Source organism: Colobus angolensis, unplaced genomic scaffold (genome assembly GCF_000951035.1).
Source record: "Colobus angolensis palliatus isolate OR3802 unplaced genomic scaffold, Cang.pa_1.0 Scaffold17, whole genome shotgun sequence".
NCBI classification, from domain to species: domain Eukaryota; kingdom Metazoa; phylum Chordata; class Mammalia; order Primates; family Cercopithecidae; genus Colobus; species Colobus angolensis.
The window spans coordinates 1,900,963-1,915,762 of record NW_012114821.1 but is presented as its reverse complement, the minus strand read 5'-3'; the positions used below and the strand labels follow the sequence as shown (position 1 = coordinate 1,915,762).

The 14,800-nt window shown below is 59.1% G+C and overlaps 2 protein-coding genes and 1 long non-coding RNA gene across 3 annotated transcripts in view; 2 read left to right on the top strand and 1 right to left on the bottom strand.

Moving 5' to 3' along the window:
• GLI4 (GLI family zinc finger 4) overlaps positions 1–782 on the top strand; it is a 7,295-nt gene extending 6,513 nt beyond the window's left edge. The window contains exon 4 of the mRNA XM_011938222.1: positions 2–782. Within this exon, the coding sequence (XP_011793612.1) occupies positions 2–679 (678 nt within the window). The 3' untranslated portion in view covers positions 680–782. The remainder of the gene's footprint in view (position 1) is intronic.
• Positions 783–3,635: 2,853 nt separating this feature from the next.
• LOC105509004 lies at positions 3,636–5,190 on the bottom strand. The gene is made up of 2 exons (XR_001001360.1): positions 4,973–5,190; positions 3,636–4,484 (listed from the first exon to the last, which is right to left on the bottom strand). It is a non-coding gene; the product is annotated as an uncharacterized LOC105509004 (long non-coding RNA).
• A 7,376-nt stretch (positions 5,191–12,566) lies between these two features.
• The window catches only part of ZNF696 (zinc finger protein 696), a 9,968-nt gene continuing 7,734 nt past the window's right edge, over positions 12,567–14,800 (top strand). The window contains exons 1-2 of the mRNA XM_011938081.1: positions 12,567–12,708; positions 14,242–14,355. The gene's annotated coding sequence lies outside the window, so the exon portion shown is untranslated. The remainder of the gene's footprint in view (positions 12,709–14,241; positions 14,356–14,800) is intronic.

Here is a 14,800-nt window from a genome sequence, read left to right as displayed (position 1 = left end):
AGCGGCCGGGTCCGAGGGCGCTCCCGAGCGAGCCGCCGAGCTGGGAGTCAACTTCGGTCGGAGCCGGCAGGGCAGCGCGCGGGGGGCCAAGCCGCACAGGTGCGAGTCCTGCGGCAAGAGCTTCAAGTACAACTCGCTGCTGCTGAAGCACCAGCGCATCCACACGGGCGAGAAGCCCTACGCCTGCCACGAGTGCGGCAAGCGCTTCCGCGGCTGGTCGGGCTTCATCCAGCACCACCGCATCCACACGGGCGAGAAGCCCTACGAGTGCGGCCAGTGCGGCCGCGCCTTCAGCCACAGCTCGCACTTCACGCAGCACCTGCGCATCCACAACGGCGAGAAGCCCTACAAGTGCGGCGAGTGTGGCCAGGCCTTCAGCCAGAGCTCCAACCTGGTGCGCCACCAGCGGCTGCACACGGGCGAGAAGCCCTACGCCTGCAGCCAGTGCGGCAAGGCCTTCATCTGGAGCTCCGTGCTCATCGAGCACCAGCGCATCCACACTGGCGAGAAGCCCTACGAGTGCGCCGACTGCGGCAAGGCCTTCCGCGGCCGCTCGCACTTCTTTCGGCACCTGCGGACCCACACGGGCGAGAAGCCCTTCGCGTGCGGCGCCTGCGGCAAGGCCTTCGGCCAGAGCTCCCAGCTCATCCAGCACCAGCGGGTGCACTACCGCGAGTAGCCCGGCGGGGGCTCGGGGCGAGGCCTCCTGCCTGCCCCCACGGTGGGCATTGCCCAGCACCGCATGCCATGTGTCCGGAATAAATTCTTTTTGATTGTTGGAAGTGGGAGCCGGCACCTGCCTGGGTGAGGCCTTGGGGCAGCTTCCCATCCCCGAGGACCCGCTGCGGGATGGGGTTGACGGGGCTGCTTCACCAAGACCTGCCACGCAGAGCCACGGGGTGCCTGGGGCCTGGCGGACGGCCCGAGTGTTCTAGGGGAGGGTCTGAGGCCTGGAGGTGTCCTGACTTGCCCAGAGCCCGGAAGTAGTCAGGACTACCTGACGCCGATACCCCACCATCAACACGGGGGGCGCGCCCAGAGCAGGGGGTGAGGACAGGGCCGGTCTAGAAGTGCCCACAGGCCTGGCCAGGCTGCCTGTCTGCCACCTGGGCGAGGGGTCTCCAGCAATTCGGTTCCCTTATGTATTTGGGAATACTCTGCTTCTGTCAAATGCAGCAGGCTCTTCCCCACGTGCCCTTTCAGTTCTGCTGCCTCCTCCCCCTGCCTCCATTCAGCGGGGAGCCTGCTAGGCAGCAGTGGCCCGGGCCTCCTCTGCACCAGCCCCTGGCCCTGGGATGTGGGGGCCCAGGGTGTTCAGGTCTTGACAGGTGTGGGCTGGTACAGCGGGGCCTGCCAGGCCCTTTTCAGAGCTGCCGGGACACAGCTTCTGGGCAGGGGAATCTGGGCCACGAAGCTCTGGGAGAACTCAGCTGGGGGTGGCCCCAAGTGCTGAGTGCCAGTGATTCTGCCAGCGCCTTCTCCCTGCCCTGTGCCCTCCGGTACAGCTGGCAGACCCTGGACTCCAGCATGGCTCCTCCGAGGCTGCCCCTCTCCAGGTCTCACCTCCCCTCCTGCTGTGACTCGTTCAGAACCCTGGGCCTGGTCCCCAGATGTGCCTGTGGCGGGCCTGTGAGGTCACTGTCCTGTCGAATACGAAGGCTACCGTCCCCGCTTTTTGGCGGTACCTGCGGAGGCCTGCGCAGCGCGCATCTGATGTCAGCCCCCAGCAAGCCACTTTTCCCGAGAAGAACCCGGAGGCTTCGAGGTGACCCGTGGTTTGCTCGAGGTCACACGATCAGTGAGGGCACCAGATGAATCCCCGAGCTCCCTGACCAGCCATCCACCCAGACCCCTGCTGAGACAGCGGGACCTCGTTTCCAACTCGGAAGCCCGGGAACGTGGCTGCCCGGGCTGGGAGCCCGCGGCACAGGGCTCTGTGCAACCCCTTGGGGAAGGCGGCCTCAGGCTCCGCCAGCCCCCGCCTCCCTCTCCAGGCCATGCCCTGGGGGCCCTATGGACGCCCCACTCCGCCGGGTGAGAACGACTTCAGGGTTGCGGGCTGGAGGTCAGTGTGTCTGTCCGAAGACAGCTGGGAGGCAGGCGCCTACTTGAGGCGTCCGTGCTGGTGTGCGGTGGCCCTAGGGTTCAGCATTCTCCTTGTTCAGTAAGACGCGTGGGCAGCCAGGCCGAGGGGCTGGCTCTGCGGGGACCGCCCCGCGCGCCCCCGATGCCCCGGCTTGACTCCCACTCGCTGCGACCGGAGAGAGCCCGGCGGTCCTCCACGCCGTCCTAGACAGTCCCGGAAGTGGCCGCGGCGCCGGGAGGGGCGGGGAGGGGGCGGGGCCAGGCGCACTCTCCGCAGCCCGCACGAGACTCGAGCAGCGCCAGCTCGCGGGAGGCTTCCTGGGGAAGGGAGTGCGGCGCGGCGAGTCCGGCAGGGCTGCTGCTCCGCGCCGGGTCGTAAACCCTCTGCAAGGTCTCTGTGTACCCCCTCGTTGGGCAGGGCCCGCGAGATGGGCTGAAATGGCACTTGCGTCTTTCCCAGTGTCCTCAGCTCCTTCTCCACGCCCGCGGGCACCGGGCTGATTCTCGAACGTGCCATCTGATCCACTCAACATTTCCCGGGAACCCCAGAGCGGCCCAGCAGGACCCAGGTGTGGACTTTTAAGGGCATTTTTCTACCTTGTGGTGGCTGCCGGGTGTATCAGCGTGTAGTTGAACAGGATGTAATATTCCTGAGCCCTCCTGGGACGCCTGCGACCCTGAGCTGTGCTCGGCCTCTTGGTCACGGCCCTCCCCATCCTCCTTCGATTTGCATCACTCGAGCCGCTTGTCCGGGCGGCCGCCCCCGGGGCTGGTTCGGCGCCCTGTCCCACCCCTACCAGCTCTGCCCCCGAGAGGAACCTGGACGCAGACCACCGGGAGCATCTCCAGCTCAACGGCCAATCTCCAACCCACACCACCTCCAAACCCACACCACCACTCCTCTCCCTCCTTCGACCCAGGACGTCGATTCTCAGCCTTCGCCCTCTCCCTCCTCCCCGAAGTGACCAGGAATCTTCCTAAAGACCCGATGGTATCTGGGAGCCCAGGTTTGGGATCTGCCAGCCCTGATTCCATACCCCACACTCATCCTTCCTCACGGAGCCCATTTCTGCCTCTGACAATGGAGGTAACGCAGCCGGGTCGGCACCGCACATGGTGGTTGGAAGGACGGCATGGGTGGGGTTCTCTGCACAGTGCCAGGCACACAGCAAATCCCCATAAAAAGAGCTCCTGGAAGGGCTCTGCCGACAGTGTGAGTGGATAGTCTTAGCAGAGGACGACCTGAGGCCTGGGTTGGTCACAGCAAATGTGAGGGACCAGGAAAAGGGGTGCATGTGAGTTTTGGAACCCAGGAAATGATCATCTGTATCTGGCACAGTATCTGTTTTTGAGCCCAGAAGAAAATAAAGGCCCTGGAGAGGCTCTGAACCCTAAAGCACTGGACCTGCAGGGAGAGGTCTTCTGAGGCAGCTTTCTGCAGCCCCAGACAAGGGGAGAGGCAAGTGCTGACCTAATCATGGCCTTGGGGGCAGGTGTGCATGCCTATGGATTAGCAAATAAAGGACCAAAATGAGCTTAAGTTTGGACCCTTTTCAGTTCACAAGGGTTTTTATTTTTACATACATATATGTAGCATGGTGTATTGGCTAAGGAAGTCGACCTTGGAATTTCAAGCCCAATTCTACAGTTAACTGTGAGGCTGGATGAGTTATTAATCTCTGAATCTGTTTCCTGGTTAGTAAATGATGCGTTAGGGTTCTCCAGAGAAACAGAACCAATGGTGTGGGGTGGGAGAGGGCAAGAGAAAGAGGGTTATTATCAGGAATGCACTCACAGGGTTAGGGGGGCTGGGCAGTCGCGAGACCTGCAGCCGTCCAGCAGAGGAGCTGATGGTGTGAGTTCCCGTCTGAAAGCCAGCAGGCTTGAGACGCACAAAGAGCTGATGTTTCCATTGAAGTCTGAAGGCAGGAAAAGACCTAGGTCCCAGTTCAGTCAGGCAGGAGGAGATTCCCATGCGGGCCTTGAACTCATTGAATGAGGCCCACCCACATTATGAAGGGCACTCTGCGTCACTCAGTTCACAAATTCAAATGTTAATTTTATCCAAAAACACCCCCACAGACACACTCAGCACACACAGTGCCACTACTTGCTCTCAGATTGCTGTCCGGACTAGGGGAACCAACTGACAAGGCCCCCAACTCCCCCAGCTAAGAGACTACCTTCCCCATAACTTTTCAGCATGTTCACTTGATTTTCCAAGCTTGACAGACTTGTGATATTACTTTAATCGCAAACAAGGCTCTGCTGTCCCACGTGCTTACTTGGCCACATGGCACAGTGTGTGTCACAGACGCACTCTTCACAAGGACAGGTCCAGACCTGTGTCAGTCACTGCTTCATCCCAGCACCTAGCACAGGGTCTGACTCATGGTGAGCTGTGGACAAATGTGCACGCAATTAACGACTTGTTACTGCCTCAGGGTTCTATTTTCCAGATGTGTAGAGCAACTCACATTTTTTCGCTCCTTATTTCAGACTGGGAGAAAGGGCCTGAGCAGAAGGATCAGAGTTCAAAGGAAGGGACACAGCGCCACAGAGGCAATGCCTGGAGCACCACAGATTGGGGACTGGGCATGTACTGGGGTGAGGGTGGAAAGAGCATGGAAGTCAGGGTTCAGTCAGAAGACAGAGGCCTCGCCAGTTATTTCAACAGAGAGGATTTCGCATCATGAATTACTATGTACGAAGTGGCTACGAAGGAGCTGAAAAGAGAACTCTTAAGTATCTCAGAAGCAAAAACTGCAGAGAGCAGCTGCCACACTAGGGTTGTGGCCACAAAGAGAAGAGTTTGGAATTATTGGGGTCAGAAAGCCTGGGAACTAAACCCGTAAGGAGAGGGCTTCGCAGGTCTCTGGTCCCTGACCTGGCCCCGAGAGTGGGGCCAGACCCCCGAGGCGGGGCGTCGCTGGCTGCAGTCTGAGGTCCTCCAGCGGGGGGGTGATGAAGCTGCTTCTGCAAAGTTGGGAACCCGCTCCCCGGTTTTAGCAGCCGCGGAGGGAAGTGCTCCCGCCAGGGCGAAGCAGCAGGGTTCGGAAGACAAGCGACCAGGGAAGCAAACAGACCGGAAGCCTGAGGAAAAAAACCGGAAGCAAGCCGGAAGGAGTGTGCCCCTCCCTCCTCCCCAGCCTCGAGCGCTGTCTCTGGCGCCCCTAGTGGGAAAGCCTAGCATGGCTCCAGCTGGCCAAGCAGAAAAAGGTTTGCGGAGACCAGGCCAGCCACAGAGGTGGAGCTGAGGGTCAAAACCTCCTCCCTGGAGCAGGAGGGCAGAGAGGCCTTGTACTTTCGAGCGGATTCATAAGATAAATGCTGGCCGGGCGCGGTGGCTCAAGCCTGTAATCCCAGCACTCGGCCGTGATCCGGCCGAGACGGGCGGATCACGAGGTCAGGAGATCGAGACCATCCTGGCTCACACGGTGAAACCCCGTCTCTACTAAAAAATACAAAAAAACTAGCCGGGGGAGGTGGCGGGCGCCTGTAGTCCCAGCTACTCGGGAGGCTGAGGCAGGAGAATGGCGGGAACCCGGGAGGCGGAGCTTGCAGTGAGCTGAGATCCGGCCACTGCACTCCAGCCTGGGTAACAGATCGAGACTCCGTCTCAAAAAAAAAAAAAAAAAAGATAAATGCTAAAGGGCTCAGATAGCTGAGATGAGATTTTGTAGAAAAACCTCGCAGTGGTCAAGTGCAGCCAAGGCTTCAGGAGTCCAGCCTGGTTTGTAAGTCTCCAGCAGCCCACGCGTGGCCGCAGGTGCAAACTGTCCCAGAGCTCAGAGCAGCCATGCACGGGAGAATTCCTCCCAGAGAGAAACGCCGTGAATGTGACTTCTGGGGACACGCACAGCTGGTGGAAACCGTATGCACGTAGTGTGCATAGGTGAGATATAATGGAACACTGGAGAAGCACCTTGTGAACGTGGGAAGGGCTTCGCACACGCTCAGGCTCCATTGGGGATCAGAACATTCTCACAGGAGAGAAGCCAATGAGCGGCAATGGACGTGGCCACACCTTCGTGGAAGCACTGGTCCTCAAGCATCAAAATGGACATAGAGAGGCCCTACAAATGTTATGACTGTGGGAACGCCCACCTCCTGAGTTCATGCTGCCGTGAGGTAGCAGACTGGGTGCGGGCATGTGGAGAGGTCTCAGATAATCCCCACTCAAGAGGAACCCTGCGGATGTCATCCACGCAGCAGAATCCAATAAATTGCACCAAGGGGCCCCACCCCCATCCCCTGTGCGGTGACCACAGCAAAACCTTTAAGCAAAGATCTCCTGCCCTGAAATGCCAGGGCCGTCACCAGGGATGCAGCAGGGAGTGAAACACCCGTCTCTTGTCTCACACCAAACCATAGCCAAGGGATTCACCACGAGGTGAGACCGATGCGAGAGGGAGGACTCTGCAGGCGGAGACTGCCCTTGGGGTTGTGGCCTCAGAACGGGGGCCTGCTCCCTGGAGACATGGACCCTGTTTCTTACAGCAGCTTCTGTGCATCACGGGCAGGCAGTGCCAGTTGACACCAATCAAGGGATCGCAACACTCAGCCCGCACATGTGCAGGTCCGCTGGGAAAACGCAGCCCCTCCCATCCTCAGATCCTAAGAGGGGTAAGGCCTTGCCCATTAGCTGAGTCCAGGAGAACCTGGCTGGGACCAGACGGTGAGAACCGACCCCTCCGGCTGCTACAGGCCCCATCAGGGGCCTCCCTACCCGGGGAGGGTTTCCTGGCAGTGTCTTTGGAGTCGCCGCAAGTTTCTACCCAGTTCTCACAGCCCACTCCTCCCTGGGTTCCGGCTGGGTCTCTTCCTCAGGATGGCTCCGCGCCTCGCCTGCCTAGTTGATGGAGGTCTCGCTCTGATCACATCCAGTTCCTATGGACCACTGGCCACTCACCAGGCCGCTTTGCCTTGCGTTTTCTAGGGTCTTGTTTCATGGGGTCATGGGAACCCACTCAGGGACCACCCAACTACCTGAGAAGCCTGCTGGAAAACGCGGATTCCCAGGCCCCACCCCAAAGGATTCAGCAGGCCTCAGGGGAAGTCAGGGAATCTGGATTTAGTTCAGATACCCAAATGCATTGATCATGGGCCAGATTCGGGAATCTGTTCTCCTCCAAGCCCTCAAAGCAGGAGCTGCTGGCCGGCCCTCTGCACAGGCCGCGGCCCAGGCCCTCCTCAGACACCACCCGGACAGGCAGCTTGAGCCGTGGGACGCCCCTGCTTGGGCCAGAATTGGGTCCTGCACCTCCGACCTGCAGAGCCCAGCTCGGCCTCTGGGCCCTCTGGGCCTCTGGCAGACGCGCTCTGCCAGGCGCCGCCTGCCTCCGTGACGCCCCCTCTCTCGCTCCACAACGCGGCCCCATGCTGGATCACAGCCTCAAGACCCCTCCGGCCCCCAGCCGCGCGAGCAACGCCAGGTACGCGCCCGCCCCCCGACCCGCCACCCTTGGGTTCGCTCCGGGTCCCCCGTCGGTCCTCCGAACGGGTCCTCCGAGCTGCCTAGAGCGCCCGGAAATGCCCTCGGCACGGGGCGGGGCTTGCGGGGGCGGGGCCGCGCTTCCGACTCGGGCTGCGCTAGGCTGGCTGGGCTTAGACAGTGCCGCAAGCGCGGGAGGCCCCGGTCAAGCCTTTAAAGGTCACAGCGTTAAACAGGTTTCTTTTTCCCCAACAGCATTTATTCATACTCTTTAAAAAATTTTGGGAAGTGCAAGAAAAATAGAAGAGACAGAAATTTTCTCAGCACTACGGGCTGGGGATCCCAAATCCGAACACCTTAAATTCAAGCCTTTTGAGCAGCCGACATGCCGCGCACAGGAAATAGTCATTGGAACACCTCAGACTTCGGATGTGGGAATTTGGGAGGCTCACCTGCTAACTATGGTACAAATATTCCCAAACCAAAAAAAGGCCAAAGACCCCCCGCTTTTTTTTTTTTTTTTTTTTTTGAGACGGAGTCTCGCTCTGTCGCCCAGGCTGGAGGGCAGTGGCCGGATCTCAGCTCACTGCAAGCTCCGCCTCCCGGGTTCCCGCCATTCTCCTGCCTCAGCCTCCCGAGTAGCTGGGACTACAGGCGCCGCCACCTCGCCCGGCTAGTTTTTTGTATTTTTTAGTAGAGACAGGGTTTCACCGTGTGAGCCAGGATGGTCTCGATCTCCTGACCTCGTGATCCGCCCGTCTCGGCCTCCCAAAGTGCTGGGATTACAGGCGTGAGCCACCGCGCCGGGCCGCCAAAACACTTCCGGTCCCAGGCATTTTTGGATAAGGGATACTCAGGCTACACAAGGAACGTCTGTGCACGTTTTTAGCCTCTGTTGCTGTTACACTAAATAGACTCTAAAATAACTTGAGTCTATTTGGTTAACTTGTCCCTAAAATAACCTTCACGTCCTGAGGTCTGAGATCTGCTGGGAGCAGTGCTGGAAGCCCTATTTCCCCACAGCGAGAGGGGCGCCAGCATCCCTCATTTACAGGAGGAAATCGAGACTTGGTGAGGACGTCCCACAGCCCAGATTTGAACCCAGGCTTGGATTCCGAGGCCCACGTGCTTGCTCCACAGTGCCTTCTGCCGGCCACCTTCCCTGCCCTCAAAGATTGCTGTAACCAGAAGTGGATGAGCATTTCGGGGAGGAATGCTCCCCGCACAAGCCGAGGTGTTTGCAGGGTATCCCAGACTCCACTTTGTTGTCCCTGGAGTGCCCATGCCAGCGACCTTTTGGTGGGTCTCTTACCCCAGTTGGAACTGTCGCCAAGTGTGTCCCCATCGTGGGGAGAGGAAGAGAGGAAGTGGATTCGCGGCGTCAGGCCTTGCGGAGGTGCACTCGCACCGCCCTGCGCTACGGTCTCGGAAGCAGGAGGTCGCTTTCCGGGAGCCGGCTGCTGTGGCACCTGCAGCAGTTTCAGCAGTTGGATAGCTCCAGCCGCCCTGTCACACCCTCACTCCTCATCCACTCCAAAATTCAACGCAGCATGCCAGGCCCCAGGTATGTTGAGGCGGAAAGCTACGGTCCCCGCCTGGAGGAGCCATGCAGTTCCCCGCAGCGTGGGTGGAGGGGGGACAGGTGTCCAGACGTGTGTGTACATGGGCCGGCAACTCCCAGTCCTTGAGTCTCAGGTGGGCAAAATCATGCCGCCACTGTGGCACTCGTGTGCCTGACTCCAGGCAGGGCCTTCCTGTCCTGCCGCCCTGCACTCTGTGTGTGGCTCTTCTGTGAGGCTGTTGCCCCTCAAGCAGCCCTTGCGATGGGAAGCCCCCTCGTTCACACGGCAGAGTGTTCAGCCCAGCGCCTGCTGCAGAGCCTGGGTGAACAGCGTCTGGGTGACGAGAGTAACAGGCAGGATGCAAGTGGGGGCAGGCGGCTTCCCCGGACCTCGGTCCATGTGCCCATCCAGCAGGACCCTGAGCCCAGCTCCCATCTGGGGAGAGGGCTCCGCGGCGGCAGGCAGGAGGGGCTGCATAATGAGCTCCTGAAAGCTCTGGAATGCCATCCGTAGCCATTACACTTGAAGAAGGGCGTGGTGAATAGCAAGGGCTTGGGGCATGTGGTTGGGTTTTGGGTTTTTCCTTGCAGGACTGTGCTGAACCTGCAGCACTGGGAAGCCCTTGGCCTCTGCCCTTTCTCTGAAACGTGCCTCTTCTGCCTGGATGCCTTGGTCATTCTTTCCTCATCCATAACCTTGAATAGCTTCACCAAGATCCATGCTGGTGTCAACATTTTATATTAATTTTTCCTGGGATATGGTGCTCTTGATTTTTTTGAATTAGGGTATAATTTACATAGCTAAAATGCCCAAATCTTAAGCACACGGCTTGACTGTTTACATGTTTACACTCTTGCTAATCCACCCAGGTCACAGCACAGAACCTTCCAGAGCTTCTCTTACACTTCCTTTCCCCTCCCCAAGCTGATGGGTATTCTAGCTCCTGGAGGGCCCCGTCTGCCATCGGGCCTCTCAGGAGTGGATTCATCCGCCCGCCTTCCTGACACTCCTTTTGCTCCGCGCGATGTGCTAGAGGTCACCCCCTGTGGTTCCAAATGTCTGTCGGCCCCTTCCGGGCAGGTGTGTGGTTTCCCATTCTGAGTGTTTGCTTTGACCCCATTTTTATGGTTGGGGCTGTGTACTTCTCATGCCGTTTTCCCATCCCAAACCTGTGGTGTCTTTTCTGAGTTAGAACATCGTTGTGGCTACAAGAGCCCCAGAGGAGGAAGCCCAGCATTCGTGTGGCAAGGTTGGGTTCCCCAAGAGCCAAGTGGCCTCCCCACCTCAGCGCCCTTCCCAAACTCCTGCTCAGACTTCAGGACCCACTGGCAGTGCTGTTGGAGTCACTGCTCCCTGGTCTCTGCTTCTAATGAGGCCGGTGTGTGCTGCTTTCCAGCCCCTGGCAGGCGGTGCCCGCTGTGCCTCTGTTTCTCCCTTCTCTTTCATGAACTCCCAGGGCAGCCCCTGTGGCGCTCTGTCCCTCTTCGGGGGTGTCCCTGGTGCCCAGCACAGCAGGAGTGAACGTCCTGGCCAGTTCTGCCTGACTGCAGAGCGCGGAGGTGCCAGTCAGCTCTGGTCAGGCCGGCCGCTGGGTCTTGTGCCCCCGCTTCCTGCTGCCCTTGCATTTTCTCCTCTTAGGGCCACTGGTGTGTCTCACCTGGAACCTTCTCACCAACAGCCCGTCTGTTACTTCACAGATCCTGCCACACAGGAGCCGTGCACAGCTTGGCTGAGGTCTCTGCCAGGGTCTCCTGGGGCTGCCATTCAGCTGTCCTGGGCTCCAGTCTCCTGTGGAGCTTGAGGTCCTTCCCTGACCGATCGGGCTGTGGAAGGATTTCCATCCTGCGGCTGTGGGGGTCAGGCCCTCAGCCTCCAGGGGTAACTCAGAAGCCTGTGCCTCTCCTGCTCCTTCTGCCAGGAGACTGGGAGTCCTTCCTTTCCGTGTCACCTGTGTCCTGGCTCCATGTCCACTTGCTTCAGTTGACCCACAGCCTCTTCTCTGAACAATGGTCCTCTTTCTCTGAGCTCTTTTTGTTTGGTTTGGTTTGGTTTGGTTGGTTGGTTTTGAGACAGGGTCTCACTCTGTCACCTAAGCTGGAGTGCAATGGCATGATCTCGGCTCACTGCAATCTCCACCTCCCGGGGTCAAGTGATTCTCCTGCCTCAGCCTCCCAAGTACCTGGGATTACAGGTGGACACCACCACACCCGGCTAATTTTTGTATTTTTAGTAGAGACAGGATTTCACCATGTTGGCCAGGCTGGTCTCAAACCCCTGACCTCAGGTGATCCACCTGCCTCGGCCTCCCAAAGTGCTGGGATTACAGGCATGAGCCACTGTGCCTGGCCAAGCTCTCTTTGTTTTTAAGGGGTGCCTTGGTAATTTCTTCATCATACTTTTTTTTCAGGGTAGCAGGTAAGGGACTCAGTGGATAGGCTCATGGAGACAGTCTTTGAAGACCTGGTATTCTAAGACTCGGCTACTTTATTTTATTTATTTATTTTTTTGAGACGGAGTCTCGCTCTGGAGTGCAGTGGCAAAATCTTACTGCATCCTCCACCTCCTGGGTTCAAGTGATTCTCCTGCCCCAGCCTCCCAAGTAGCTGGGACTAACGCAATCACCACCACGCCTGGCCAATTTTTTGTATTTTTTTTTTTGGCGGAGACTGGGTTTCACTATGTTTGCCAGGCTGGTCTCGAACTCCTGACCTGGAGTGATCCTCTTGCCTCGACCTCCCAGAGTTCTGTGATTACAGGGTTGAGCTCCCTCGCCGGCCTAGACTCGGCTGCTTTTGAATCAAGAAATCCAAAAGTTTCTAGACTGTGAACTTGCTCTTTACTAGGGACATTCACCACCTGCAACTTCCCAGGGATTCTCTGTCTCGCCCCCACACTGTGAGGACCCCCTTACCAAACAGAATTCCAGGGCGCGGGCTCTTCGTGGGATCTGAGCTATTCGCCGGCTTCCTGAGTCGCTTGGGTTCACTCCCCCACCCCTATGTCCCTGCCTCAGTCCTGCCTTGTGTTTTCGATTCTGTTTGTCAGGGGCCCTAGCGTGGGGCTTCTCTGTGGGAGAGCAGGAGGGAAGCGGTGAGGGGCGATTCCGGAGGAGGCAGAGTCCCGAGTGTCCGTGGGAAGCTCCAAGGCCGGGCCACGGGACGGCTACCCTGGGCTGTGACACAGTCCAGGATCTTCGCTAAGGCACCTGCTGGAGGCTCCGCCTGGGTCCCGGGACCCTGACTGCGCCGGGCGGTTGCCAGCGAGGAGGCGGGGCCGAGGCGAGGGCGGGGCCGAGGCGGGGGGGGGGGTCTGTCTGGTGGGCGGGGCTTCTGGGTGGGCGGGGCTGCCGGCTCTGAGGTCCGAGCCGGGCTCCCGGCGGAGGAAGCTGACGACTCCTAGAGGTTCAGTGCGCGAGCCCGAAGTTGGGCCTGGAAAGGGGGCACCGCCCTCCCGGTTCTGGTGGATGGGGAGTGAGGGGAAGGACAAAAGCGGCACAGGGAATAGCATGACATGGGCCGGGGGCAAGGCGCATTTGGAAAGGGGCGAGGAGAGGACAGTGGCCTCTGGCACGGCGGCAGTGGGCCTGGAGAGGCAGTCGGGCCCCGTCGCGAAGAGCCTCCGCCCGGCGTAAGGAGCCGGCACTGTCTAGGAGGCAGTGGAGGCTCCGGAGAGCCAAGCGCCTCCCGCCCAGGCTCGCGTGCTTGGAGTACCGGAGACTGCAGAGCAAGAGAGGGTCTTCAGAAGACCCACGACGTTCCACCGGGATGCGGAGAGGAACGGTTATTTGTACTTCTACATCATCTCTTTTGGGTGTGTGTGTGTGTGTGTGTTGTTGTTGTTTTGCGACAGAATGTCTGTCACCCAGGCTGGAGTGCAGTGCTGATCTCGGCTCACTGCAGCCTCTGCCTCCTGGGCTCAAGTGATTCCCCCGCCTCAGCCTCCCGAGTACCTGGGACCACAGGCGCCTGCCACCACGCCCGGCTAATTAAAAAAAATTTTTTTTCAGTCGACACAGAGGTCTGTGTTGCTCAGGCTGGTCTGAAACTCCTGGACTCAAACCATCCTGCCGCCTCGGCCTCCCGAAGTGCTGGGATTACATTCATGAGCCACTGCGCCCACCCGGTCTAAGTGTTTTATTTATTTATTTGTTTGTTTTTATTTATTTATTTTTTTGAGACAGAGTCTTGTTCTGTCATCCAGGCGGGAGTGCAGTGGCGCAATCTCAGCTCACTGCAAGCTCCGCCTCCCGGGTTCACGCCATTCTCCTGCCTCAGCCTCCCGAGCAGCTGAGACTACAGGCACCCGCCACCACGCCCGGTTAAATTTTTTTGTATTTTTAGTACAGACGGGGTTTCACCGTGTTAGCCAGGATGGTCTTGATCTTCTGACCTCGTGATCTGCCCGCCTCGGCCTCCCAAAGTGCTGGGATTACAGGAGTGAGCCACCACGCCGGGTCAAGTGTTTTACTTTTTATGTTTTACAGCAGCTTCTAATTTGTTACAAATAAACGTGCAGCATGTGGTGGGAGTGTTCAGGTATTTACTGGTGCAGTGCGCAGGGAATGCGGTTCCGGGTGCGAGATGAGATGTGAAGGCCCAGAGGCAGAAGCCCCGTGGCGGCAGCGCACGCAGGGGACCTGGGCTCCCAGGGCTGTGGCCCCCCCGCCCCAGGTCCAGTTCCAGGGTCGCGTCTGGCCCTTTGTTGCTGTCTTTTTTTTTTTTTTTTTTTTTTTGAGTCGGAGTCTTGCTCTGTCGCCCAGGCTGGAGTGCAGTGGCCGGATCTCAGGTCACTGCAAGCTCCGCCTCCCGGGTTCACGCCATTCTCCTGCCTCAGCCTCCAAGTAGCTGGGACTACAGGCACCCGCCACCACGCCCGGTTAAATTTTTTTGTATTTTTAGTACAGACGGGGTTTCACCGTGTTAGCCAGGATGGTCTTGATCTTCTGACCTCGTGATCTGCCCGCCTCGGCCTCCCAAAGTGCTGGGATTACAGGCTTGAGCCACCGCGCCCGGCTGTTGCTGTCTTATTAGGGTTCTTTCATGAGGGTCGCTTCTTAATTCTTTCTTTTCTCCCCAGAGAGGGTCTACTTGTTGTAAGAAGGAAGAGTCCACACCGCAGCTGTACACTTTGCACACATGATGAAAAGCGTCACTTTTGCAGCATTCCAGCTGGAGATGCGTGACCTTCAGTCTGCGGCGGGCGGCAGGGCGAGAGACTTGGACAGGAGGTGCATCTTGCCCAGGGAAGGCTGAACGAATGAGAGCTCGGTCCCTGGTAAGAAAGAGCCCAGAGCATGCGAGAGGCGGGCAGCAAAGGCTTCTCTGCAGCGGAGACGCGAGGGCGGCGACCTGCAGGGAGGCGGGGGCAGCGCCTGGGGCGCTCCAAACTCTGGACCCCAAGGAAGCCCACGCTCGGGACCCGCGTGCTGCCACAGCCCCGGGGGCCTGGAGGGGCCCGTGCGCCGAGCGGAGGACCCGGGACAAGCGCGGGGCGCTGCGGGGAACGGAAGGGAACGCGCGTGGTCTCCCCACCGCGGGCCTTCCACGCCTCCTGACACGTACTGCGGGCGCCCGGGTCCGGTCCTCAGTTGGCTCGAGCCGAATCCCGGCGCGCCAATGGCTCTACCTTGCCCGCCACAAGGCGGGGCTTCCTGCCGGCAGGAAGGACTCGGCTGGCGCCTGCGGGCAACCGTAGAGCTGAAGGCGCCGCGGCCGGGCGG